Source organism: Stylophora pistillata, chromosome 11 (assembly GCF_964205215.1).
Source record: "Stylophora pistillata chromosome 11, jaStyPist1.2, whole genome shotgun sequence".
Lineage (NCBI taxonomy): Eukaryota > Metazoa > Cnidaria > Anthozoa > Scleractinia > Pocilloporidae > Stylophora > Stylophora pistillata.
This window is the reverse complement of record NC_142529.1, coordinates 1901883-1928165: the sequence shown is the minus strand read 5'-3', so window position 1 is coordinate 1928165 and position 26283 is coordinate 1901883. Positions and strand designations below refer to the sequence as shown.

The following is a 26283-nucleotide window of genomic DNA, read 5'->3' as shown; positions in this document are numbered from 1 at the left end:
AACATATAGGACTATATAGCAGAGCGTTAGTCCAAAAATGTAATGAACGGAGTTATATCGGACAACATATCCAAGTAAGAAAACGCAAACAGTACGTGCCAGGCTAATTTCTTTTAGTGCCTCTTTAGTGCTGTAGTACAGTAGAACCCCGCCATACGACCACCCCGTTATTTCGACCACTTTTTCGTGGCCCGAACAAAAGCCCACTCATTTTCCCTACCTCGTTAATACGACCAATTTTCCATGACCCGAAGGTGGTCGTATTAAAGGAGTTCCACTTTATTGCATTTGCAACAAGCAACCCGGGGCATCGCAGTCATAAACATTTCACAAACTTTACTTGCTTTTCCTAAGAGAGGGCAAGTATTACACTAGTTTGAAAGGAGAGTTGATGTGATGATGTTTGCCCAAAAGTTGCGTTTAACCGAGCTCTTTTACTGATGCTTCTGTTCCTCGATTTCCTTGTTCTATCAGAAGGTTAAGATACGTATGTGACTGCTTTGCAAGCTCTCGCCGAAACTTGTGAATTTGGAACCTTAAGAGACCATCTAATTCGCGATAGAATTGTCTGTGGAGTCAGAGAAAACGCTGTTAGAAGGAAATTATTACAAGAATCTGTGCTTACTCTGTCGAAATGTGTAGATATCTGCCGAGCCGCGGAAGCTACGTCGGCACAGCACAAAGAAATGACGCCGAGCCAGCACTTGGGTGAGATTGATTTAGTCTCGAAATCAGAGTCTAAAAACTCAACTTCACGCAAGGAAAAGACGAAACTCCCTAATAACAACCAGCTCATCGAGGAATGTAAGTTTTGTGGCCGTCACCATGAGCGTAATAGAGCGAAATGCCCCGCAAATGGTCAAATCTGCTTTTCGTGCGGAAAACCTAATCACTTTGCTGTAAAATGTGGAAACAAATCCAAGAAGCCTTCCCAAAAATCCAAGCCCAGAAAGGTCCATCAGCTTGCCGACAGCGATGACCCAAGTTACTCATCTGAAGAAGAAATCTTGTCTGTGTCCTCTCAAAATGCTGTCAATACCGTGGAAATGTCCGAATACAAGAGTAAAATATTCACGTACTTTGCAATCGAAGATTTGTTAGTGAAGATGCAAGTTGATTCCGGAGCTTCATGTAATGTGTTACCTCGGAAATTCCTGCCGAAAGGTACTGTGGTTGACACAACCCAGGGTAAGAAAAAAATTTTGAAATCCACTTGTCCAATGGACAAGTGAGATTCTGGTTTTACTTGTCCAAACCCCAAGTCTAGTTGTCCTTGGATGTAGAGTAAAATCCAAGCTCTGATGCATGATAATGGTTGAGGAATAAACCTTTCTACTAAGGAACTACAACTACACTTGAAGTGTCAATAAAGTACTCATAATGCATACAAGTAATGGTATACTTATTTACAGTGTTGTTTCTTGAGTCTTTTAATATGTGTAAGTCACTACTCTGAATCGCTGTCAGAGCTGTCTATTTGAGGTAACTCAGGCAAAGGAGGCAAGAGAGGAGGAGTTTTGAAGGGCCCACTGACAGATGGGCCATCTGTGGGGACAACCACTGCTGCCTCATGGCCTCTTTTCATCGCATGCCTTTTTGTCTTGGCACCAAGAAGCCACGCTTCAATTGCTGGGTTAGGGTCAAAGTCGTTTATTTCACAGTCCATTCCTTTGATCCTCAGCAGATCTGACAAGGTTCTCTGCTCCATTCGAGTCTTCAAATTCGTTTTTATTCTGTTCATAGCCGAGAAGCACCTCTCACATTTGGCGGTGGAAGGGGAGAGGCTAAGCATGAGTTCAACTAAGACAAGAATATGCTTCAAGCTATCTGGCCTAGACGACAATAAGTTGGCATAGACATCAAGGGGTTTCATTGCTTGGTGACTGAAGAGGTAAATCTTCAACTCCTGCCACTGAAAAACAGCACCTTCCTTTTCATCATCAGACAACAAGTTACTAAAGTGATCAGTTAATGCAACTACTTTGTCATTGCCAAAACTGGCTCTCAGCTTTCTCTCCCCTGGCACTTTGGTAGGATCAAATACTTCAAAGTAATTCATTGGAGGTTTAGACAGGCTGGAAAATCTCTTCTCAATGTAGGCAATGGCATCAGTTAGAAAGTTAGAAAATGTTTGTTGCATCCCCATCGCATTTCCCTTGTTCAGTACAACATCAAGATTACTGTCTTTTCCACATTTGAAGAGGCCACTCTCAGAATTATAGTTTGACTGGAACTTGGCTTGGAAAGTAGCTGTTATGGGCAATGGATCAGAATCCTTGAGGCCTTCCAGTTTTGTTAGAGCTGTCTCCAACTTGGTGCTGACTTCAGTAATGAACAGGTCATCACTTTGAAACTGTAGACTTAATTCTCTCAGAATTTTAGTAACATCAAGGAGAAAGTATAAAAATCTTACAAACTTTTCAGCCTTGATTGCTTTCACCATGCCTCTAGCCTTTGCTGCATCCTCACCAGTCCCTGTACCCACATGTTCAAGGTGTTTTACCGTAATAGCAAAGTTTTTCTCTAAGGCCAACAAAGCTCTGTGTCGACTGGCTACCCATCTGGTTTTCTTAGAGCCACTACTGTAGTAGGCAGCCTGTTCCTCAAAGATGTCAGCAAAACCATGAAGTTCTCTCCTTTTTTTAGGAGAGTAATAGTAAAATTGAAAGATTTGGGAGACATTGTCTAAAAAAGATTGCAGATAAGGGACAGTTTTAATGGCATCTCCAACCCCAAGTTCTAAATTATGCGCAACACAATGCATGATGACAATGTTTTGATTGACTCTGTTGTTTAGCTGAGTTGCAACTCCTGTCTTCGAACCAAGCATCACTGAAGCACCATCAAAATTACATCCTACCAGTTTTTGTTGGAGAGTTGTCTCAGTTATGCCAATCCCAGCAAGACTCTGGTCGATTGCATGTAAAATTCCATCTGCATTAGCAGATTCTAAGGCAGCAATATCCGCAAAATGACAAACTGATCGGCCTTTCTTGTTAACATATCTGACATACAAAGTTTCTTGCTCTACTATACCAGAATCAGTAGATCCGTCTGATAATATGCACATAAATCTACTATCACTCACTGCAGACTGAATTTTACCTTTCTCTACTTGGGCTATGTGGTTAATAAATGTTTTGCATCCTTTATCATTCTTGTACTGGTCCCCAAATTGTACACCATTCTTCTTCTGTAACTCACACAGACCAGCAAATTTTCTGAAAGCGAGTTCTTCGTGTGCTACAAAAAAGGCTGTGTTGAACAGGCACTGAAGTGCAGAATGACACTTATCACTTAGTTTAACCACGTTTCTTTGAACAGCTGCCTTAATCGGTTCTACGTAGTCAGGATTCGATTCCTTTTCAAATTGTAGCGAGCAACGATAATGCTCCTTTGACGCTTTATGATGAAGAAGCGAATCTATGCGATACTTTCCGCCTGATCCACAGCCAATGTACAAAGAACTTTGAAGATTTGCAAACGCGAGATATCTTCTACATATGGAACAATACATCACATCTTGGTTCGCATCGTGTACTACCCACGGGAAGGCGTCCTTCCAAGATTCCTGAAACTTTCGAACTCGAACTGTTGGATTTTCAGATTTTTTTTTCTTCTCGTTCACCATGGTGCCTTCTGCTGAAGGATTTGCTTTTCTCTTCTGTTGCTTTTCTGCGTTTTCCGGTGCACCAAAATAGCCTTTTATGCTTCGCTGGTCAGCCATTGTTTATGTGCTGAAAGTTACTTAGAGGGTCTAGTGATAAATGCACAAATCGATACCCCAAATGAGTCCCAGGCTCCTTTTGGTACTCACTGAAATATAATGGCGGTTAAATCCTAAGTGCTCAATTCATTTCATTTCTAACTTGTAACTTTCGTTTGCGAAAAGTGATCTGTTTAACACTTGCAAAAACTTAATTTTATACTAATTTCTCCACCGAAGACACCTTATTTTTATTTATTTCCTGAAGATTCACTTGTCCAAAGGACAAGTACGATTGATAATCCACTTGTCCACTGGCCAAAACTACTTGTCTGGGGCAAGTGGACACCGTCTTTGTCGCACCCTGCAACCGAAGTAAAATTAACCACTTACTCTAAAGCTAACTTAAAGGTACAGGGTGTGGCAAAAATTCAGTTGCGCAACCCGAAAAATCAGAAGAAATACCGTGTTCCGTTTGTGGTCATCGATGAAGACTACACTCCACTTCGTGGGGCTACATCAGCCCAGCAAATGGGATTGATCACCGTTTAGCACGAAAACATCTTAAATGTTACTGAGACAGTGGTTAAAAGTGCCTGTCAGGGTCTAACCATGGAGGAAGTTACTACTTCTTACAGTGATGTATTCATAGGCTTAGGATGTATGGAAGGAGCTCTTCACCTGGAAGTAGATATGACTGTTGCACCTGCAATTATGCCCCCTCGCCGCGTGCCTCTAACGTTGAAAGATAGGCCAAAAGATGAGTTGACTCGCCTGGAGAAAGCAAGTGTAAAAGTTAAGGAGGAAAAACGAACCGACTGGGTGTCTAGTCTAGTTCTTACAGAAAAACCAAATGGCAGGCTCAGAGTATGCATTGACCCTCAGCATCTCAACAAGGCCCTGAAAAGAGGTCACTACCCGCTACCAGTCATTGAAGACATACTGCCGGAGTTAACCAATGTTAAAGTGTTTTCCAAAGCAGACCTTAAAGATGGCTTTTTGCAAATACAGTTAGATGAAGAATCCAGTAGGCTAACGACATTCCAAACTCCGTGGGGCCGATACAGATACCTGCGAATGCCTTTTGGAATTTCTCCCGCACCAGAATACTTTCAGAGAAAACTGGATCAGAATTTAGAAGGCGTGAATAGAATATACAAGATTGCAGATGACATCCTTATTATAGGCCATGGTACAAGCATTGACGAAGCTGTGAAAGGTCATGATACTAATTTGGTGAGGCTGTTGGACAGATGCAGGGACAGAAACTTGAAGCTTAACCGAGAGAAGCTACAACTGAAGTGTTCAGAAACCCCCTTCATTGGTCATGTTCTTACACCTGAAGGAGTGAAACCTGACCCAAGGAAAGTCGATGCCATACTGAAAATGGACAGACCAAACGATGTAGCTGCAGTTAGACGACTAGTAGGCCTAGTGAATTACCTGTCCAAGTTTCTAAACCAGCTCTCAGAACTTTCTGAGCCACCAAGAAGATTAACCCACAAGGATGTTGAATGGAGTTGGTCAGCAGCACAAGAAGAAGCGTTTCAAAGTATCAAGCATGCTGTCACTTCAGCTCCAGTCCTGAGATATTTTAATTCTGCTGAACCTGTGGAAGGCCAGGGAGATGCATCCTCCAGTGGTATTGGATTTGTATTAATGCAGAATGGGCAACCTGTATCATACTCGAGTAGAGCTCTCACAGCCAGTGAGAAGAACTATTCCCAAATAGAGAAAAAATAAGTAGCCCAAGTATTTGGAGTGGAGCATAACCATCACTTCGTTTATGGTAAAAGAGTCGTTCTGTGGTCTGACCATAAGCCATTGGAGACTATCTGCAAGAAACCCTTAGCGTCAGCACCGAAATGACTTCAGCGCCTACTCCTGAGACTACAACAATACGATGTAGAGGTTCGTTACAAGCCAGGTCCTGAAATGTATTTAGCAGATACTTTGTCCCAAGCCTATCTGTCAACCACCAATCGCTCCCCGACTGAAAAAGAGGTTGAGCGTATCCATGCTGTCGATTTCCTAGCCATCTCAGAACCACAACTGGCAGAGATCCAGCAAGAAACAGCAGCCGACCCTGTCCTACAGTCCCTCACACAAGTTATCCTAAAGGGCTGGCCAGAGAAGAAAGATGATCTGCCAATGGAACTTCACCCCTACTTTGATGTCCGAGATGAACTGACAGCCCAGGATGGAGTTCTCTTCAAAGGTCTTCGATGCCTGATTCCATCAAGTCTCAGACTTAAAATCTGTGAATGTTTACATGGTGCACACTCTGGTATTGAAAGCGGCCTTCGCAGAGCTCGAGAAGTTGTCTATTGGCCAGGAATGCCTGCTGAAATTAAAGATTACATCTCCAAGTGTGAGATTTGTGCCAGCTACAAGAGAGAACAGCCCAAAGAACCACTAATCTCTCATGAGATCTCAAGCCGTCCCTGGGAAACAGTTGGAGTTGACATCTTTCATTTTGACAATGGAGATTATCTCTGCACTGTGGATTACTACTCAAGCTACTTTGAGATTGACCCACTCAAAGACAAGACTGCCAGAGAAATCATTCATACCCTAAAAGAACACTTCTCGAGGCATGGGATTCCCAGGAAGCTGATGAGTGACAATGGTCCACCATTCAACTCCCATGATTTCCAGCAATTTGCGACCAATTATGACATGGAACACTGATACCAACCACCAGTTAACTACTAAAGCCCAAGATAGTGGAAGAGGTCCCAGATAAACTCTTCAGAAGGAAACAGTTGCAAGCAAAATACTCCAATATTAGTGCTAAAGAACTACCACCCCTAAACAGTGGAGATGTTGTGCGTGTCAAGCCAACAGATAAGTCTGACCAATGGTACAAGGCGCGAGTAGAAAAGCAAGTCGATGTGAGATCATATGATGTGAGAACAGAGGATGGTCGACTTTTTAGAAGAAATAGGAGACATCTCAGAAGCAGCAAAGAACCAGTAGGTTCCAGTAACAGTAACAACCCTGTGACCCCCAGCATACCAGATATAACGCCCATTGCACCACTCCTTCCTAATGAACCAGTGCCTGGAACCTTACAGGAATTTGAGGAATCTCCACCTCCCAAAAGGCCCACAGAAACAGGACAACCTAACTAAAGCCCTAATCCTGCAGATGTTTCAACATCGTCTATGCCTTTAAAGCCAGTGGGTTTACCAGTTACTCACAGTGGTTGGACCTCCAGACCACCTAGCCATTAGAAAGACTTTGTTGTATGTAAGTGATTTTGACTAAGCTGTTACTAAAGACATTGTTAGAAAGACACTGCGTTTAGAGCTTTTGGTTACATTATCGTTAAGTGCATAGCTACTTGTTTGTTCCTGTTACGAAGTGATTACTTTCTTTTCTTAAAACAAGGAAGGGTGTGACGATACTGCATTGTCTTAGCATCCAATCAGATTTCAGTATTTACACGTGCGCGCCAACTTGTTTTGTCTCTCTCTGGTTTTCCTCGCCATGGCCGCTTGTAAGTTGTTTGTGAGTTCACAATGTTCTAATTAAACGAGTTGAAGTTTGAGAACGTGAGCCAATTCTTTATAACACATTGGAGAGCCTGCAAAAATAACTACAGCGGTTTTAGTTGTAACGTCATCGACTCACTTCGAAAACATTGCAAAGGCATGCCTTTACAAGAAATACACAAAAGAAAGCTGGGGAACAATTCTTTCAAATTTTATTCCTTCTTTCCTGTGGAACCAGAAAAACAACTCCCTCTCAGCATACCAAATTAGCCACATTTGTTGAGTCATTGACGTCACTTCCATTCTCGACCCAGTTTCTTCTTCTTCATACGGAGTTCTGTAGTTCGAAGAATGGTGGCCGTTTAGATTGTGAATATACAAGGAAAATAAAATTACTTCTCGATGGAGTTTTGCCTTAAGATTTGGCAAATTTGTTACTTAGGGTAAGTACTTTCAACCTCTGAGGAGAAAAGGAAAGGTGCAATTTTGGTCGTAGTAGCACTTTAACTAAATAAATGCATAGGCGTCAGTATGGTATACCCCTTTTCAGTGAGTAGCTTTGAGAAAATTAATTTTATTTGAGGAACTGTACAGTAGTATTTAAATGGTAACTGCTACTGACACAAGCTGCTGCTATTTTTGCAAGCAGGGAAGAGAAGTGGAGAGGGAGGCCTACCAAAGAGTAACAAGAACTACAGAACCAGTCAAAATCCCACATTCATAACAAACTCTTAAGGTGGCTTGTACTGGTTTTCATCTTTTTGATGGTTTGTAACTTTGAAAGAATACAACAGAAAGACTGACCAAGGCCAGTTGAACACTTTTACGGGGTTGAATTACCTAATCATTGGTTATCCAAAAATAAGTGTCATTTTGTCACTAGCAGTTTCCATGGCAACGCTTTCATAGGCTTATTCAGACGCATTTTTTAGCTTGTGGCTTAAATAATTCGAAAACTAACCTGGTGACCCCCTGATTTTTTTAGTGATTGCTTTAGGCACTTGAAAAGGAAAATGCACAAAGATTTTTAAAAAATTCTATGGAGCGGAATTTCAGAAAATCTACAAAAAGGGCAATTTTCACACATCGCAAATTTCCTTCCGTATAATTTTCTAGTTTTTTTTTCTGATGATTCCTTTCGACATTATTATCATATTGGAACAATAACAAGGGGTCGCCGGACTTGTTTTCATGCAATAGCTTTTGTAAGTTTAGCAATTTCCACGTGCGTTCTCGCGCATTTAAAAATCTGGATTCTATAAGATCGACATTTGCTCATGATCTGTTTTAGCTACCGCTGATAATTGCGTGCGCTCACGCGAGCACCTACGATCTGATGTTTACAAACATTTACCGCTAAGAAAATCATTAAACAGCTGTCAAAGACAGCCTCCTGAGCTCATCTTAAAAATCCTACACATGACTTCTGGCTATATCATATTATTTACTTTAAAGTTTCAAAGTCTTCTTCCACTTCAGGTAGATTATCCTTCGCTTGAGTTCTTCTTTTTTCGCTGTCGCAAGATTTCATATCAGTTGAATATTTCTTTTAAACGTGAAGTGAAGCAACCTTTACTTCTCCAAAACTCGTCTTCTTTATCTTAGTTTCTATCTCCTGCATTCACAGTAGCCACTCAACACATCAAATACAAGCTCTTAGTAAACTACTCACAAAAGTAGAAAAAATTCCACGCGCTGCCATCTTTGTTTTGAATTTTCATCTTTTGATCTCGCGCTTCTTTCGCACGTTTCTCTCACGCGTGTCACGCAAGAGTGACCTGTTCACCGAGCGAGGAAACTGGTACGAGCCACCTTAACATACAATACCTGACAATTGCCAAATGATATCATCCTTCCTGTTTAGAAAAAAAAATCTCGGTTGTTTTGACATCTTACCTTGAGGTTGATATCCCTGATGAATAACTCCATTGTTATATATTGAACTGGCCCCAACAAATGGATAATGACCATGTTCAGTAGATGGATGTCTGTTCTGAACTGACATGGATTAGATATCAAAGATACCAATTAGATACTTGGTATTATAATTATCTTATTACAATATTTCTGCTCCTGGAATTTCTGGTCTTGCCATAAAAGTGAAGCCATAAAATCATTAGATACTCCACAATAAATGACAAAAGGTATAAACAGTGCAGTAGCCGAAAAAAAAAGGCTAGTTATCAGCCACTATTTTACTGTACATAATTCTTAACACAAAGATTCCAATCTACAATTGCATGCTTGGTTGCCAAGACTTTGACCAGGAGTGAGGCTAAAGGTGACCATATCAGAGGGTCCCCAATAGGTTTTTCAGGATCCGGGATTTGGCTTATTTGAAGGCCGGGATTCGAGATTTTGAAGGAAAAGAGGGACGAGATTCGGGATTGTATTTATGACCGGGACACGGGATTTGGTGATTTTAACAGGCGGGAATCGGGAAATGTTGCTTCAAAGAAACCGAGATTCGGGAATTTCAGAGTCTGAAATATGCAAAGAAAATCAAGCTGAAGCTGTCATCTTGGCTAGCTAGCTCATCTTATTAACGTTGGAAATGGTCGGAAATAGCCAGACAATGACCTCGTTGACATCCACGTTTTCCACAACCCTATCACGCTGCTCTGTGACCCCTATGGTGATCTGTGGTCTATTTTCGTGAACCTTGGACACCTTGGCCATAATGAGAATCCAATTTGACAATGTCTTTGTGACCTTTGTTATTTGTTGACCGTGATATTTCTAGTGTCAAGTTTATACAGATCCTGATCGGTGCACGTGGGATATTCAACGCGAGGGAGACTTGCTAAGTTATCGTTTGCGTAGTTTAACGTACGCTAGCGATGTCGGTTAACATTAACAATGATGTGGTCCATATTATTAGCTGCGTAGCTTTTTTTAATGAGAAGGGGAAGAGTGGAAATTCGTTCTTTGTAAGGAGAAATTTCAGCCACAACTTTCATGGAAGGAGAAGACATTAAAGTCCGTCTGGGAAACAGTTAGGTAAGTTCTGTTTCTTGCCTTTACTAATTTAGACTTTTGCAACTATTACATTGCAAATGAAGACAATGAATTGCGAGAACTCTGACAGTGAAAATGACGCTTTTTTATGGTCTATTAATATCAGTAATGAGTAAAGGGCAATTTCACGTAGCATCATGTTTCCATCACGTTTCTAGACAAACCAATGACCTCATGGTAACCAAACATTTCACTGCAGACCATGCTTGTTTGTTTCTGTTTAATTTTGAGGGTTTTTCTTTGGTTGATTGTTGTTTTCTTCTAAATACAGCCGCTTCTTATAATCCTTCCGGCATTCGCTATTGAAAGGTTCTAAGTTGTGCGTTTTGATTTGTTAAACGTCCCCAGTAGCCGAAACCGACGACAGGTGGCCCTTTTTGCAGGCTATAAATAGTGATGGATTATGCAAGAAACTTTGGAAATGCAGCCACAGAAGGTATCAAGAGAACGACCCATTGGGCGGCGATCTATTTTACAAATCCAAAGTCTTGGTATCCTGTGCCCAAACGCGCAATGTTTCTGTCGGTCATGCCTGTTATACAACCCTAGCCAGCTGTACCAATGACACCACAGTGTGTACAAGTTATGAGGGACTGGGGACAAACGTTTGGTGCTGCAGTGCGTCAGCACTCTGTCAGACAAGAGACAACAATGGCAAGAGCCGGAACCCTGCCTTCCTACCTCTACCAGAGAGAGGTGCGACAAGGTGAGTCAGTCTCCTGTGAACGCTTCAGGGAACAACGGAGAAACGAAGCCGAAGAAGCAGACGAGGAAGACCGCATACTGGAGTATGATTCAAGCAGTACCAAAGATTTGGATGACGAGTTTACTAATAATGAAGATGCCGACGATGATGTTGGTGGAATTCCATCGTTGGATTGCGAGGCAACGGTTTTGCTTAAAACGGTCTCTAGCTGTTCACTTCAATAGCAGAATTATAGATTAATTGTGGCGAATTGCTAAAGAAGCTCCTAGATGATAGCAATCATCAAATAAACATTTCACATTAATTTAGCCGCAGGTGACCAAGGCATACTATAAGAGTTTGTATGAATTTAAAATTCAAACTCTGTTTTTCCTTTGAAAGCTACAATACAGTGACGCGTACTCTTTATACGTGTCAAAATCGCTCAAATGGCTTATGGAAGCATTTTGGCAACATAAAAAGGACACCACTTAGAGAGGTTCGAACTTTATCGTAGCTTTTCAAAGGAAAACAGAAATAGTTTTCGTTCGAAATTGAAATCCATACAGGCTCTTATTTCAACCTCTTATAGTACGCTTTGGTTACTGGTGATTACAGCATTTTGAGCCGGAACATGTAACACTGGTTAAACTGGGGTCGAAAAGAATATATATTTCAGTATCTGTTGAGCACAATCATACTCGATTTTATGGAATTTCCAGCTGATCCTTGCCATGGCTGAAAATTGTGAACGAGCAAACTGTCTTCTGAGTTGCGATTGACGGTGACTTGCCATGTGTGTAGTGAACAGTGAATTTGCTGTGGTACGTCGTGATCATATGTACCCTTAATGCTCTTCATTTGATCACTATCATCTCCAATAGACACTTTTTTCAGGAACCGAAGTGATCCGGGGGGCAAGTGTTATCGAACAAAAGAGGCAAAACAGAAAAAAGGAAAAAGAAACCCCAAAAAAACCAGCAGACTGCTATAAAAACCATAAAAATGACTCATTGACTGATGAAACTCGTTTGAAACCAGTCATGAAAAACAAATGAACTAGATCATCGTTTTAGTGCAGAGAGATACAGCTAATTCAACGTAATAGTAAGTGCTTGGGTCTGCTGTGAGGGAATCTGAAACAGAACTTCAAGGAAAATTTTGCTGAGGTAAGAAATTAAGAAAATATGACCGGGAGCAGGATTAGCCCGTAGAAGCCGTCGGGATCTCGGGATTGAGGGAAGATTCCGGTCGGGATGCTGGGATTGAAGAACCCTATTGGGGACCCTCCATATCATGATACAAATGTTGCTGCTTTTCAAATGTAAGTTACTTTTAGCTGTCATCATGCTAACTAGATAATGATCTCTATCTCAACTAGGTCACCTTTAGCCTCACTCCAAATCAAAGACTTGGCAATTAAGTACCCAACTGTAAAATAGCCTATAACCACAAATTTTCTGCACTTACTCTGAGGGAAGGTTTGGCTTCCCCGGTTACTCAGATTTGCAAAGGCTGTTGGAAGATTCCCTTGACTAGAATCCACTGCTAAAAAAGCAAGCAAGTGATAACTAGTGGATCGTTTTGATGTCAAAGAGTATCACAACTTCGATTCATAACTGCTCTGTGTGATGGAGTGGGTTGAAACACCTTATGAGGTTTTGAGCACTTAAAATAATGTAAGGGTGACAAAAGGGTATACCTTGTATCAGTAAGCAGCTTTAAGAAAAACCTTCCTTGAGGAAACTGTCAGTAGTTCTTTCTAGTTAATGCTACACTAACTGCTGCCATGTTAGTAAGCAAGGCAAAGGAGAAGAGAGGGAAACCTAGAAAGAGCAAATAGAACTACAGAACCCAGTCAAAGTCCTACACTCTTCACAAGTTCCTAATATACAGTAGCTAACAAATGCTCATTATGTTATTATTATCATCCTCACTATTTGGTGGAAAAATTCCCAGTTATTTTTCAATCTTACCCTGAGTATGACATCCTTGATGAACAGGTCCTCTGTAATGTGTTGAACTAGCTCCAGCATACAGATTCTGACCATGTTCAAAAGATAGATGTCTGTTCTGACCTGATATGGATAAGAAACCAAACACCATGAAACTGTAGTAATAAAACTCATCAAGGGTACTGTACATACATTATGACTAACAAGTTACACAGAGCCCATTAAAGGCCACTTATTAGCTATTATTACTCCACTTAATTCTTAAAAAAAAAATTATCACAAATTTCCTGTACTCACTCTGAGGGAAGGTTTGGCTTCCCTGATTATTTGGATTTACAAAGGCTGCAGGATGATTCCCCTGACTGTAATTCACTGCTACAGGAGCAGGCAAGCCATAGCTAGAGAAACCTTTTGATGTAAAAGCAAAACACAAGTTTAATCCACAACTGCTCTGTGAAATAAAGGGGATTGAAACACCTTAAAAGATGTCAAGTGAAAGCTTCCATTTTAAGTGATGCAGAGGTGTCAATAGGGTATGCATCTTCTTCGGAAGCGAAACGGAAAATCCAAACAGACACTTTAATTCCAACACGGAAAACTGTAGACTCGCGGTAAACAACAACAACTGTTAAACAAAATGCCAATCGATAAAACTGAAAAACTTTCAACTCTTCTCTAAGAAAATTGCACACATCAGAAACAAAAACGTCCGTGTGATTTGCTTACAATATTATTAAACTACGTGATTCCAAAGCACACACAAGCGAGTTGCGCTCACACAAGTTCTTTAACATCTTCTTAACACCTCTTGTCAGTGATGAGCTCTAAGAAAACCTCTTTGGAGGAAACTGTTACAGTAGCAGTAGAAAGGGAGGCATTGAAAGAGTAACTAGAACTACAGTACCCAGTTACAGTGGGGGTTACTGGTAATTGCTATTATACCAACTGCTGCCATGTTCACAAGCTAGGCAGAGGAGTAGAAAGGGAGGCCTTGCAAGAGTAACTAGAACTACAATACCCAGTAAGAATCCAACACTCTTCACAAACTTATAACATACAGTATGTAGCTGGCACATGCTTAACAATATCATCCTCACTGTTTGGTAAAAAGTTCCCAGTTGTTTTGTCATCTTACCATGGGGATGACATTCCTGATGAACAAATCCTCCATAATCTGTTGAACTGGCTCTAGCATATGGATTCTGACCATGTCCAGAAGGTGGACGTCTGTTCTGGCCTGATATGGATAAGAAACCGAAAATGCCATTTAGACACTTAATATCATAATTATGTTATTACATTACTTACAGTGTTGTATGTGTATGGACTTTGCAATCTCACCAAGATAGTATAGTAAAAAAAGTAATTAAATGAGCGAGAGCATGAGAGCTACAACAACTTTGTATTTGAGTGGAAAACAACCAGAGACTTTATTACCCTGACCATGATGCATAGCGCACCATAACATCTCCCTTTCTCTTTTTTTTCTTTTTTTTTTTCATTGGAACAGGATAAATACAACTATAGCAGTAGCAACAAAATGTATGAAAAGTGAACAGGGGTTCTGTAGCACTCTCAGGCTGTAAGACTAGCAAATGTGACAAGTGCTGGATCTCACAGCATACTAGTACAGCAGCCAGTTAAAAGAAAATGAATAATAAACCAATAAAGTCTAAAAGAAAAATAGAAAAAGAGTTTGAAGAATGTTGTAATATGTCTATGTCATCACTGCATGTTCTGTTCAACATGACTGAAAGGGGGAAACAGGCAGTTCACAAGTCAAGGCGTATACTGGGTTTAGACACCCGTCCTGATATGGTCTTGGTCAGAGTTCCTTCCTTCGGACTTGATTGGATGTGTAACCTATTCAAAGAGTGTGTTGCAGTTCCTGTAGGGTTCAACTCCATTGGGGATGGTGGGGTGGCTTCAGAGGGCAGAGCTTTCTGAGGTGATGCTGCTAGTGATGTAGGGACTGTTTTATCAGGAGTTGCCCGAGTTGAGTTGGTATTGATGGTACGGCTTGGTCCTTTGGACGAAGATGGTGGCGGAACAGGCTTGGGTTGTTTTGAAGGGTAGTCAACCGTAATTGTGGGTGGTGTTTTGGCAGATAATTGTTTCATCCAGGAGCGTGGGATTAGGGCCTCTGGGGGTGGGGGTGCAGCTGGACACAGGTGGCACCGGTTTCTTCTTGTTGGCCCTGTGAGGGTCTCAATAATGTAAGACTGGGGAGCTGGTATTGCAGTGACAAGCCCATAAAGCCAAGGGCCTGACTTGTGGTTTGGCATAGACAAAGTCCCTGATTCCAAATGAGGGTAGATTGGTGTTTGCCGTCATATCATAGTGTTGTTTGGCCTTGCATGTTTTGCTGCAATAGCATCCTGGACAGATGCTGCGGTGTTGTCATTTGGCAGTAAGAGGGCTTGGGAGACTGGGAGTGGTCCACGGATGTGTCACCCCATGCTTCTTTGGGCTGGGCTCATGATGTGTCCTGCCTGGGGGGTATTGTGATAGGTGAGGAGGGTTTCTTGTAGATGGTGGGGTCCTGACTTCTTTAGAATCCACTTCACTATCTTGACGGGGGCTCCTGCTTCGCCGTTTCCTTTTGGCCAATAGGGGGAGTTGGTAATGTGTTGAATTTGGTATTTTCCACAAAGTGCTTTGAACTCACTTGCAGTGAATTGAGGTCCGTTGTCGGTTAAGAGTGTTTCAGGGACTCCATGATGAGCGAAGTGGGCCTCTGTTTTGGACACAATAGAGCTGGCCAGAGTGTTTTCGACCTCATCGACCTCGATAAAGTCGAGTAGTGCTCTGCAGTAATAAGGTACGTGTGCGACTCAAACATGCAGAGCTCTTAGCTTACGAACTGCCAGGTATACTGTGAGATGGGGTGGCTCTTCATGGGTTCTCTCGAATTCTGTGTTTGAAATTGGGCACATATCCCACACAATTGGCAAGCATTCCGTATGTCGCTCCACTGGCCGGGCCAGAATATGATATCTTGACAGTGTCGTATGATTGACTTTGGGCCAAAGTGTGCAACATGTGCCTTCTGAAGCACATAGTTCCTTTTAGCCAATGGAATGACTACTTGCTTTCCCTTATAGATGATCCCATCATGGGTGATGGGTTCATTGCAATAAAAACCAAAATGGGTGGAGGCTTTGGGGAAGGTTAGAATTCTCTGTGGGCCAGCCTAGGATTATGGTATTGCTTAGGGCGGGCAAAGTAGGATCATTTGCTGAGGAGGTTTTGATATCGTCAAGTGTTTGGGAGGTGATCTGAGGGTCTTCCACGTGGTTGTCAAGGTCAGCCCTGAAGACAGCAAAATTGGTTTGCTTGGAGTCATTAGTGGTGGGAAGTGCGGCTCTGGAGAGTGTATCAGCTATGAGGAGTGACGTGCCTTTCTTGTATGTTACTTCAATGTTGTACTGTTGGAGGCGCATCATCATTGAAAGTTAATTTCGGCGGCTTGCTGTTGGCCATGCGCTTCATACTCGATGAGTGCGAGTGTGCTTTTGAGTAACTGAATGGAGTTGCGGTTTGCCGGTTTTCCCAGGTTGCATTGGCAGTCTTTTGGGCACGAGGTTTGTTTGTTTGTTTGTTTGTTTATCTGATCCTGACACCAGGTTAGGTTCCTCGAGCAGGAGCAAGAGAGCTACAACAACTGCATATTTGAGTGGAAAACAACCAGAGACTTTATTACCCTGACCATGATGCATAGCGCACCATAACAAATGCACCCTACATGCAGTATATGACAAAATATTTAAGAAAAACTTCCTTGAGGAAACTTTAGTATGTTCTGGCAATTGCTACAGTTACTACCACCATGTCTACAAGCAAGGCAAACAAGTGGAGAAGGAGGATTGGAACTGGTACCTAGGACTGCAGAGCCCACTCAAAACACATGGTACAATAGATAGATACTATCCTCTCTGTATGGTGGAAAAATTCCCAGTTGTGTTCCAATCTTATCCTGAGGATAACTTCTCTGGCGTACAAGTCCTCTGTCATATAATGCACTGTCTCCAACAAATGAATTCTGACGATGTTCAGAAGATGGACATCTGTTTTGGCCTGACATGGATTAACTACCAAACATACCAATTTTACAATTTTTTCACGTTTTAAATTACAGCACATTTTTCAAGAATGTAACATTTTCTGATCACAACATTTAATTTAACAGAAATCCTAAAAAAAAAATAAATGACTAACTTCCACAAAATTCTATTACAATTTACTTTATTCTCACTTGAACTTTTTGTTAAGTATCCTAAATAACATTGAATTTATTTGTTGCACTTAATACTCACTCTGAGTGTAACTTCTTTGATCAACGAGTTTGTCTTGAGATACAGTGACAGTAGGAAGAGCAGACAGCACACATTCCATAGTTGACTGTGGCGAGCAACCAATAGAGAGGCCTTCTGCAGCTGCAAAAGGCAATTTGAATGATTTCAGTAGAGTCCTCTAAGTTAACTCAACTGGTAAAATGCAGCTCATAGGTACATGGTTCTAGCATAAAATTTTGGACTAGTGGTGATCTTTGTAGGGCTTACAAGGTTTGGAACCATTTTGAAATGAATTGGTCTATCAATACTATGATTATATCCTGATATTATTGTACCTTTATGGGGAGCAACATGAGACAATCCTTTTCTAAGTCGTTTGGGAGGCTGATCAGCTACAAAGATAGAGGTTGGCCTCTTATCTCTGACTGGAAAGATTGATCCCCTTCCTAATGAACCCAAATAAGCAACAAAAGAAGAATGCATTAATTTTCAATTACATTCACAAAGCTTGAGGATAAGACAAGATTCTGTTAAGCTTTAAGTACTATTGAGTGATTAGTATTAATCAAAAGCAACTGCATTTTCTGTTCTTGTGCATTTTTGCCTTCACCAAAAACATCAAATTAACACATAAACTTTTAGTTTCTTAAAGATAAAATTAATTTTTATTGAATGAAAATAAATTTTGTTAAAAAAATTAAAGGAGATTAGCTTACCAAATGTGAGTTTGTACATCCTTTCTACAAGACTTCTACAAGGCTCCTCCCAGCTGTACTTCTGAAGATAGTTTGCACGAAGAAACCTTGCCTCTTTTAGTCGCACTTCCCTCTTTTTCTGACATACATTCTTGATTTCTCTGGCCCAGTCTTTAGGATCGTCAGAGTCTACCACGCAGTAGGAGCCTTGAGGCACTTCCTTCAGAGCTTCTCCAAGTCCCGAATTGCCACTGACAAGTATGGGTAGACCAGTAGATAATGCTTCAAGAGCTGTTATTCCAAATCCTTCAGTCCTGGATGGCATTATTGCAAGATCCACTTCACAGAATAAGTTGGCTAGGACTTCTCTGCTATCATTAAAGCTACGAACAATAAGCTGATTCTGACTAATGCCATGGTGGAGCAACTTTTCTGCCATTTCATCTTCTTTTCCTCCAGGTGGGCATATAAACTTGAGTTTATAGGATTCACCTTTCAGCTCAGCAATTGCTTTAGCAGCTATGTCGTACCCCTTGACATTGAAATCTTCATGGCTGTCACCACTTCCAATAACAAGAACACAGAATGTTCTTCTTTCTTCAGTGGCTTGTTCTACTTCCAAAAACTCTGAGAAAATGCTTGGAGTAAGGTCAAAAACTTTTTGTTGTTGTTTACCATGACAAAGGTAATGCTTGTAAACATCTGCCAGCTTGGGTCCAATGGTAACTACTTGATCAGCCATCTTACAAAGTTCTATTTCTGTCTGCTGCATTTGTTCACCTTCTGAAATGTTTTTGTACATTCCATCTTCTTCAGGAGCAGAGTGAACAACTTGAATCCATTTGCAGTGACAGTAATGTGGATTTCCCTTGATGAGTGCAATTTGTTGGCCGAGGTGGACTCCATGACCAATGACACAGTCCATTATATGGTTTCTGGGGGGAGATGACAGACAAAAAACGGGCTTTAAACCAGGAACCCTATCTGCTTCAATGAGTTTCACATTGTGACTTTCAGCACTGCTCTTGTCCTTTTCACTGCATTTTGGTAGGAAGACACTGACATCAACATTAGAGTGTTTAGCCAACTGGATGGCTAGCTCTCGGTTGATAGTTGACAAGTCTCCATCAGTTGACGATTTCCACTCAGTACTCAGAAAAGTGACTTTCAGTGTCCTGTTTTCCTGGCCTTCCTGTGATGTAGAGGCTACACTAGGAACAGTGGAATCCTACCACAACAAAACAAGAATGCTATTGGAAATAAATTGGAAAACACTAACAAATCACAATTATGGTTGCCCACTCAATATTTAAAGTCAGTTCTTTAGTAACCTTGCTGTTGAGTTTTATCTTATGCCACAAAGTCAGTCGCAAGTTGTAGTATACTAGGACAGCGGTTGTTTATGTAAAAGTATACATCCGGGAAAGTGTGAGCGCGGGAAGATTATTAAAGAAACGTGTACTGTGTGTACTGTTGTTGTTCGCCTTCGTGGCTGCCTTTTGTGGCATACTTCTTCATTTTTAGACACTACAAATTGGCGACGAGGATGTCGAATTCAGTAGAAAGGGCGCTTCCGCCTCTAGATTTAACAGGGTCTTCCTCTCAGGTCGCGGAACGATGGCGACAGTGGAAACGATCGTATCAGTATTACATCGATGGCAAGGGAATTACGAATCCTTCTCGGAAAACAGCTCAGTTACTTCATTTAGCAGGTATGGAAGTACAAGATATTTACGAAGATATTCCAGATCCTGGACCACTGAATGCTAACGAGGATAATGAGTATGTGGTGTGTCTGCGAAAGTTGGATGCTCATTTTCGAGCCGAGGACAATGTACCGTACGAGCGTCATGTCTTTCGTCAACTTACGCCGACAAAGGGAGAGACCGCCGATAAGTTCATGGTTCGTTTACGTAAACAAGCTCGTCATTGTAATTTTGGTCCAACTTTGGAAGAAAATTTACGGGATCAATTGATTGAAAAGTTGCCTAATGTTGAGCTAAAGAAGAAGCTATTGGAAATCGTTAATATTACTCTGCAAGCAGCAATGGATAAAGTTCGAAAGTGGGAAGCCTCACACGAGCAGGCAAGTCAAATGGTCATGCCAAGCCAAGAACCTGGAGCAGGTACTCATGCAGTTGAAGAACGTCCTGGGCGTGGAGACAAAGGGAAAAGCGTTTGTTTCAACTGTGGTAAAGAAGGTCATTTTGCTCAAAGTACAAATTGTCCAGCCCGAGGTCGCAAGTGCAGCAAGTGTGGTAAATATGGTCATTATGCAAGCTGTTGCAAAGGGGGAAGGAACTCGAAGCCTGGAAAACAAGGTAACACCCAACAACGGGGAGGCAGACAGCAGCGTCATGGTAAGGGGAGACAGGCAAATCATGTTGAGGGTCATTGTAACGAGTCAGGTGAGGATGACAGTTTTGCTTTTACTATAGAAGAACAGACATGTGCTATGTCAAATTCCTCTGAACCCGTTATCTCAGTGAAGATTGGTGGAATCAGCAGAGATGTGTTGATTGATTCAGGTTCTGCAAGTAACCTCATTAGTAAAGATACACTGCAGGAACTTAAGTATCAGGGGCTCAAGATTGAATTAAAACCTTGTCTGAAGAGATTGTATGCTTATGGGGGTCGAGAACTTAAAATTGAGGGCCAGTTTCAGACAGAAGTTTCCGTACCCAAAGCAAAGGTTGTGGCAGATTTCATTGTTGTTGAATCCGGGCGTTGTTTGCTGGGATATTCGTCCGCCACAGATCTTGGAATCCTTCGTGTGGATCTCTCGGGAACTCTTGGGACAGGAGACTGTAACACTGTTGATGGTACCTTCGTGGGAGGACTCAAAGCAAAATACCCCAGTGTATTCCAGGGAATTGGAAAGCTTAAAGATTATCAGTTGAAGCTACACATTGACCCCAGTGTAACTCCAGTCGTTCAAAAAATGCGACGAGTACCTTTTTGTGTAAAGGACAAAGTAACTGCCAAGGTTAACGAACTCCTTGAAAAGGACATAATTGAGAAAGTCGAGGGGCCGACGGTGTGGGTAAGCCCAGTCGTTGTTGCTCCTAAACCGTCCGGAGACATAAGGTTGTGTGTCGACATGCGGAGAGCCAACGAGGCCATTATTCGGGAAAGATTGCCCATACCAACCATAGATGAAGTCCTTGAAAGTCTTAATGGGAGTGGTGTTTTCTCGAAGTTAGATTTAAGGTGGGGTTTTCACCAAATTGAGCTGGATCCTGATTCAAGGGATATCACTGCTTTTACCACCCATGATGGTATATTCCGCTACAAACGTTTGAGTTTCGGTGTAAATGCCGCACCAGAGAAGTACCAGCATGTCATCACCCAGTCAATGGCAGGTCTACAAGGGGTGTCAAACATAGCAGATGATCTTATCGTTCATGGTCGAGACACTGAAGAACATGATAAGAACTTACACAGTGTGTTGCAACGTCTTAGTGAGAAGCAGCTGACTTTGAATGCTGAAAAATGCACTTTCCGAATGACTAAAGTGGTATTCATGGGCCTTTTGCTGAGTAAGCATGGCATCGGCCCAACGGAGGAAAAAGTCAGAGCAGTTGCAGAGGCAAGTCAGCCTCAGACACCCTCAGAAGTCCGTAGCTTCTTGGGGCTCGTTGGATTCAGTGCCAGGTTTATACCCGATTTTGCTACCACTGCTGATCCCCTCAGAAAACTTGCTAGAAAAGGGGAACCGTTCGTTTGGGGTAAGGAGCAGGAGCAATCGTTTCAGAGATTGAAGAGTCAAGTTGCAAGTGCACCAGTCCTAGCTTACTTCGATAAGGACACACCCACCCGTGTTATTGCTGATGCAAGTCCTGTTGGACTTGGCGCCGTGCTGGTGCAAGAAAAGAATGGGGAAAGCCGTGCCATCTGTTATGCTAGTCGTAGTTTGAGTCAAGTGGAGCGTCGTTATAGTCAGACAGAAAAGGAAGCACTAGCCTTAGTCTGGGCTTGTGAACGCTTCCACCTCTACTTGTACGGGCTTCCACAGTTTGATCTGGTGACAGACCATGAAGCACTTAAAGTCATCTATTCAAGGAAGTCTAAACCTTCAGCCAGAATAGAGCGCTGGGTTCTGCGTTTACAACCGTACAACTATCAAGTTTGCTATGTGCCTTCAAGAAAAAACATCGCAGATGCCCTTTCCCGACTGACGAAGATACCTGCTTCAGACAATTCCGCGGAAGATGATGGATATGTACGCGCGATAGCTCTACATGCTGTCCCTGCTGCATTGAGAATCAAAGAGATTGAACAAGTCTCAGCACAAGACTCTGAGTTGCAAGCACTCAGGAATTGTCTCATCGAAGGGAAATGGGACAATGCCCCAAAGCAGTATTTGCCAGTGCGCAATGAGTTGACTTTTATTGGCCATGTAATTCTCCGGGGGACAAGAATTGTTATACCCCAAGCACTTCGCAAGAGAGTCGTTAGTTTGGCACACGAGGGGCACCAAGGAGTCACAAAGACAAAGGAGAGACTTAGAACAAAAGTCTGGTGGCCTGCTATGGATCGTGATGCCGAGAAAAGATGTGCAGAGTGTTACGGGTGCCAGATGGTTACAAAGAACGTTCCACCCCCACCATTGAAGTCAACACCGTTACCCAACCAACCATGGGAAGAAGTAGCTGTGGATCTAATGGGTCCGTTACCTTCTGGGGAACATTTGTTAGTTCTCGTTGATTATTACAGCCGGTGGATAGAGGTTGATGTTATCCGAACAACTTCCAGCAAAACCATCATTCATTGCTTGAATGCCCAATTTGCAAGACATGGGTTGCCTAAAGGTCTGCGTACCGACAATGGCTCAAATCTTGTATCTAAAGAAGTAGAAGATTACCTGAATGAAATGGGGATTGATCACCATTACACAACACCTCTATGGCCAAGAGCTAACGGTGAGGTAGAGAGGCAAAACAGGTCGCTTCTGAAGTCCATGAGAGCAGCCCATGCAGAAGGAAAGAACTGGAGAGAGGAGCTAAACAGGTTCCTTTTGGCATACAGGTCCACACCACATTCAACCACAGGAAAGAGTCCCGCCGAGTTATTGTTTAGGAGAAAGCTGACAACTAAAATGCCTGAGCTAGTCAATGTTGAAGAGGAGGAGGTAGAAGTGAGCGACCAAGCCGTTCGTGATCGGGACAATCAGAGAAAGCAGTTTAACAAGGACTATGTGGACAAGAAGTTCCATGCCAGAGATCGAAATGTGAAAGAAGGAGACAGTGTTCTGCTTGAGAAGAAGAAAGAAAATAAGCTGTCACCTTGCTATGAGAAGGAACCATATCAGGTGATATCTCGTTATGGGGACCAGGTGGTGTTGCGATCGCCTCAAGGTGTCCAGTACAAACGCAGTCCTTCAGCATATTAAGTCCTTAATATGCCAGATCTAGAAGAACAGGAAACGCCACAACAGGACGCTAAACCACGGACTGAACCTAAGTCATTTGAGACGCCACCTGTGGCAGAGGATCAAGTACCAATGGCTGAATCACCACCAGAAGATGTACCTTCTACTGTACCTACAGCTGAGCAGCATGTGAGAAGATCCGGCAGAATTACGAGCCGTCCAAAGGCTCTGAGTGACTACGTTCTGTACTAAAACTAGTGACATTGGCATTTTCATATTACTGTTCGTTGTTATTACATGAGTGACATTGAAACGTTGTTTTATAAGCTGAACGGCCAAGGCTATGTTTATGTTTAGCGTGATTTTTGTCTTGAACATTTGGAATCGAATTGAACTTTTACGGTGTCTAAACAAAGTGGAAGTTTGTAATGTTTCTGTCTTTCGAGGTCAACCATCTAAGCGAAGAAAGAGAGGGAATGTAGTATACTAGGACAGCGGTTGTTTATGTAAAAGTATACATCCGGGAAAGTGTGAGCGCGGGAAGATTATTAAAGAAACGTGTACTGTGTGTACTGTTGTTGTTCGCCTTCGTGGCTGCCTTTTGTGGCATACTTCTTCATTTTTAGACACTACACAAGTATATTGAGATATATTTAAAACAGGAGAATATTAAGTTGCCCTAGAGATCTACACTGTCACTGTTATATTACTCACTGATAACAACCATTACAGTGAAAGTTATGCTCAAAAGGTATTCCTTTTCAACTCACTTTGAAATTGGTACTTGCAGTTTCATAGATGACATTCAGGAGATAAAATAATGATGTGGATGAATGTTTGTCAAAGTGTAGGGTTGGTATTTGTAATAGTGTACATTTTTTACCATTCCTCTTACTACCTTGTGTAGTCTTGACATCACAGAGAGCTTTTAAATTTGAAAGATTAAGCTGAAAAAAAAAATTTAAAAAGTGAGTTCACAGTCCATTAAATCCTTTTATTTCCTCTCACAAATGTTGTTGCGTCCGCTTAATTTAATTTGGTGTTGAAAGTATATCTCAACAGTCAATACTTGAGAGGAATAATATCCTTTTAAAAACAGACAGTTAACAACAACACCTAATGATACTAAAACATACCAATAGTAAATCATTTGAACACAACCCTCTGCATACATCCTGAACTTAGACAGGGTTTCAACTGAAGACTCGGACTGCCTAAAAATCAAATTAAGAAATGTTAATGATATTTAATTTATTGTGGGAAGTGAGGAGATTGAGAGAAGTATTAATAGCCCTAAACAACCTGAGACACTGATTGATTTGAACCCCACAGTTCAAATTCCTTTGGTCCTTATTGTTAACACCAATCATAGTCAGAAAGCTAAATTTTTTTACCTTCTCAGCAATTTTCTTGGATAATACTGGAGGGATGAAGTTAGAATTTGGACAAGATAGGACACATTATCAATGGAAGAGCAACTGTTATCACATTCATCAGATCATTAATATTTTGGAATTAAATCTAGTTTGAAATAGGGGAGGTAAATTTGCTGAAAACCTGAGTGTGGTGGCAAGCCTTGTCCTATATTGCTTTTAATTAGACATCTAATTAGTGCACTAATTTTTTTTTTCACTTTATAGACGTTTTGTAGACAAAGATATGGTGTTGGTTTCAATTTTCGGTTGTTTTTCAGGCAACTTGGCAGATAGGATATTGTCCATTTCAATTTCTAGATGGAAACATCAACATTGAAAACATCAAACCTCAAGAAAGTGTAGATGAAAAAATCAAGATATATCAGGAAAAGGACTGACACTGCTTGAGGCTCATGTGTGAGAAAGCATTCCTGCTGCCGGGCGTTGACAAAATCTGGACCAGATTGGATTGGATTGGATTGACAAAACCGGGACCGGATCGGACCGGATTAACAAAACCTTGATCAGATTGTGTCCGATTGACAAAACCTGGACCGGATCCGAAAAAAATCAGATCGCCATAAATTTCCCGCTAAAATAGTCATGTAACATCTCATGATCAAGTTTTGGCAGAGAAATAAGACTGCCTTCTTTTGCAGCTCAGTGAAGCAAAGTTGTAATGGTTCTTTTTCGTACAAGATATTCCACAGGCGCCCTCAGCTCACGAGGCCTAGTGCTTAACCATTTTTGGGAAAATGAGTTTAATTTACATGTGAATGATAACCCATTATCATATGCAAGGATGAGCACCAGGACTCGCTTTGAAAAAGAGGCTAACGGTAAGGCATATTTCTTCAATCCGGGACCTTACTTAGACATCTGTGAAACTGATCCATCGAATTATCTGCGATGCAACTAAACGATCGAAATTCCACTATCCGTTACTAACGACGAAAAATCCTTCGATTAAGAGAATAAGTGGACCGAAAGCAATTCTTCTTCGCTCTTTGGTACCATTGAGCTCATAACACCTCACTGTTAATAACAGACAGTTCAGGTAGCGACAACACGCACATCAAGTTATCTTTTTGACGTAAATTAGATCGAAAACTTTTTACAAAATTAGATACATTCCTAACTTAGAGGGCTTCTCCTGAAGAAGTGTTCTTAAGTTGGCAAAAAGAAGACCTATAAGCGAGTTTCCAGACGACGCAAACGCAAGCCCTACTCAGCACATTCGTGAGGTCTGAGATTTCAAATTGATGACCATTTGCATGTTTCCTCACTACAACCTTGGACGTAACGTGAAGGAACAGTTAATCATTTAGAAATAACCAGAAAAACTTTAAATCTGAAAAGTAGCATAGAACGGTTCCCGAAACGATGGAAAGTCGTAATTCCCTAATCGCATACCTTTGATCACTCAGGCACATGTAGATTGTTGCTACATACAGGTTTCCATGGCTAAAAGCCTCTAAAAGTTATGACCACAACCTTTCGGATGAACCAATCACTCGAAGACATGATTACAAGCTAAAGAACTAAGGAACTCAACCCATGATTGATGCAAAGGCTCCCTTGCTTAAAAGTCTACTCCATTGAAGACCACTTTTCCGCGTCAAGTGGGAGGTTTGAAGCTGCGTGGT

The 26283-nt window shown here is 41.6% G+C and overlaps 1 protein-coding gene across 13 annotated transcripts in view; it reads right to left on the bottom strand.

The window, feature by feature from the left end:
• LOC111343950 (uncharacterized) overlaps positions 1 to 26283 on the bottom strand; it is a 27660-nt gene extending 1377 nt beyond the window's left edge. The window contains exons 1-12 of one of the 13 annotated variants that reach the window (XM_088738793.1): positions 26051 to 26282; positions 24359 to 24436; positions 24121 to 24169; positions 17873 to 19079; positions 17492 to 17602; positions 17178 to 17297; positions 13997 to 14098; positions 13159 to 13269; positions 12883 to 12984; positions 12377 to 12454; positions 9100 to 9201; positions 7402 to 7540 (exon numbers count right to left, since the gene is read on the bottom strand). In XM_088738793.1, coding sequence (XP_088594919.1) covers positions 7497 to 7540; positions 9100 to 9201; positions 12377 to 12454; positions 12883 to 12984; positions 13159 to 13269; positions 13997 to 14098; positions 17178 to 17297; positions 17492 to 17602; positions 17873 to 19079; positions 24121 to 24138 — 1995 coding nt within the window. In that variant the 5' untranslated portion in view covers positions 24139 to 24169; positions 24359 to 24436; positions 26051 to 26282 and the 3' untranslated portion in view covers positions 7402 to 7496. Of the gene's footprint in view, positions 1 to 7401; positions 7541 to 7757; positions 9060 to 9099; positions 9202 to 12376; positions 12455 to 12882; positions 12985 to 13158; positions 13270 to 13996; positions 14099 to 17177; positions 17298 to 17491; positions 17603 to 17872; positions 19080 to 24120; positions 24170 to 24358; positions 24437 to 26050 lie in introns of those variants that run through there. The other 12 variants (XM_088738783.1, XM_088738784.1, XM_088738795.1 and 9 more) reach the window with 12 other exon arrangements.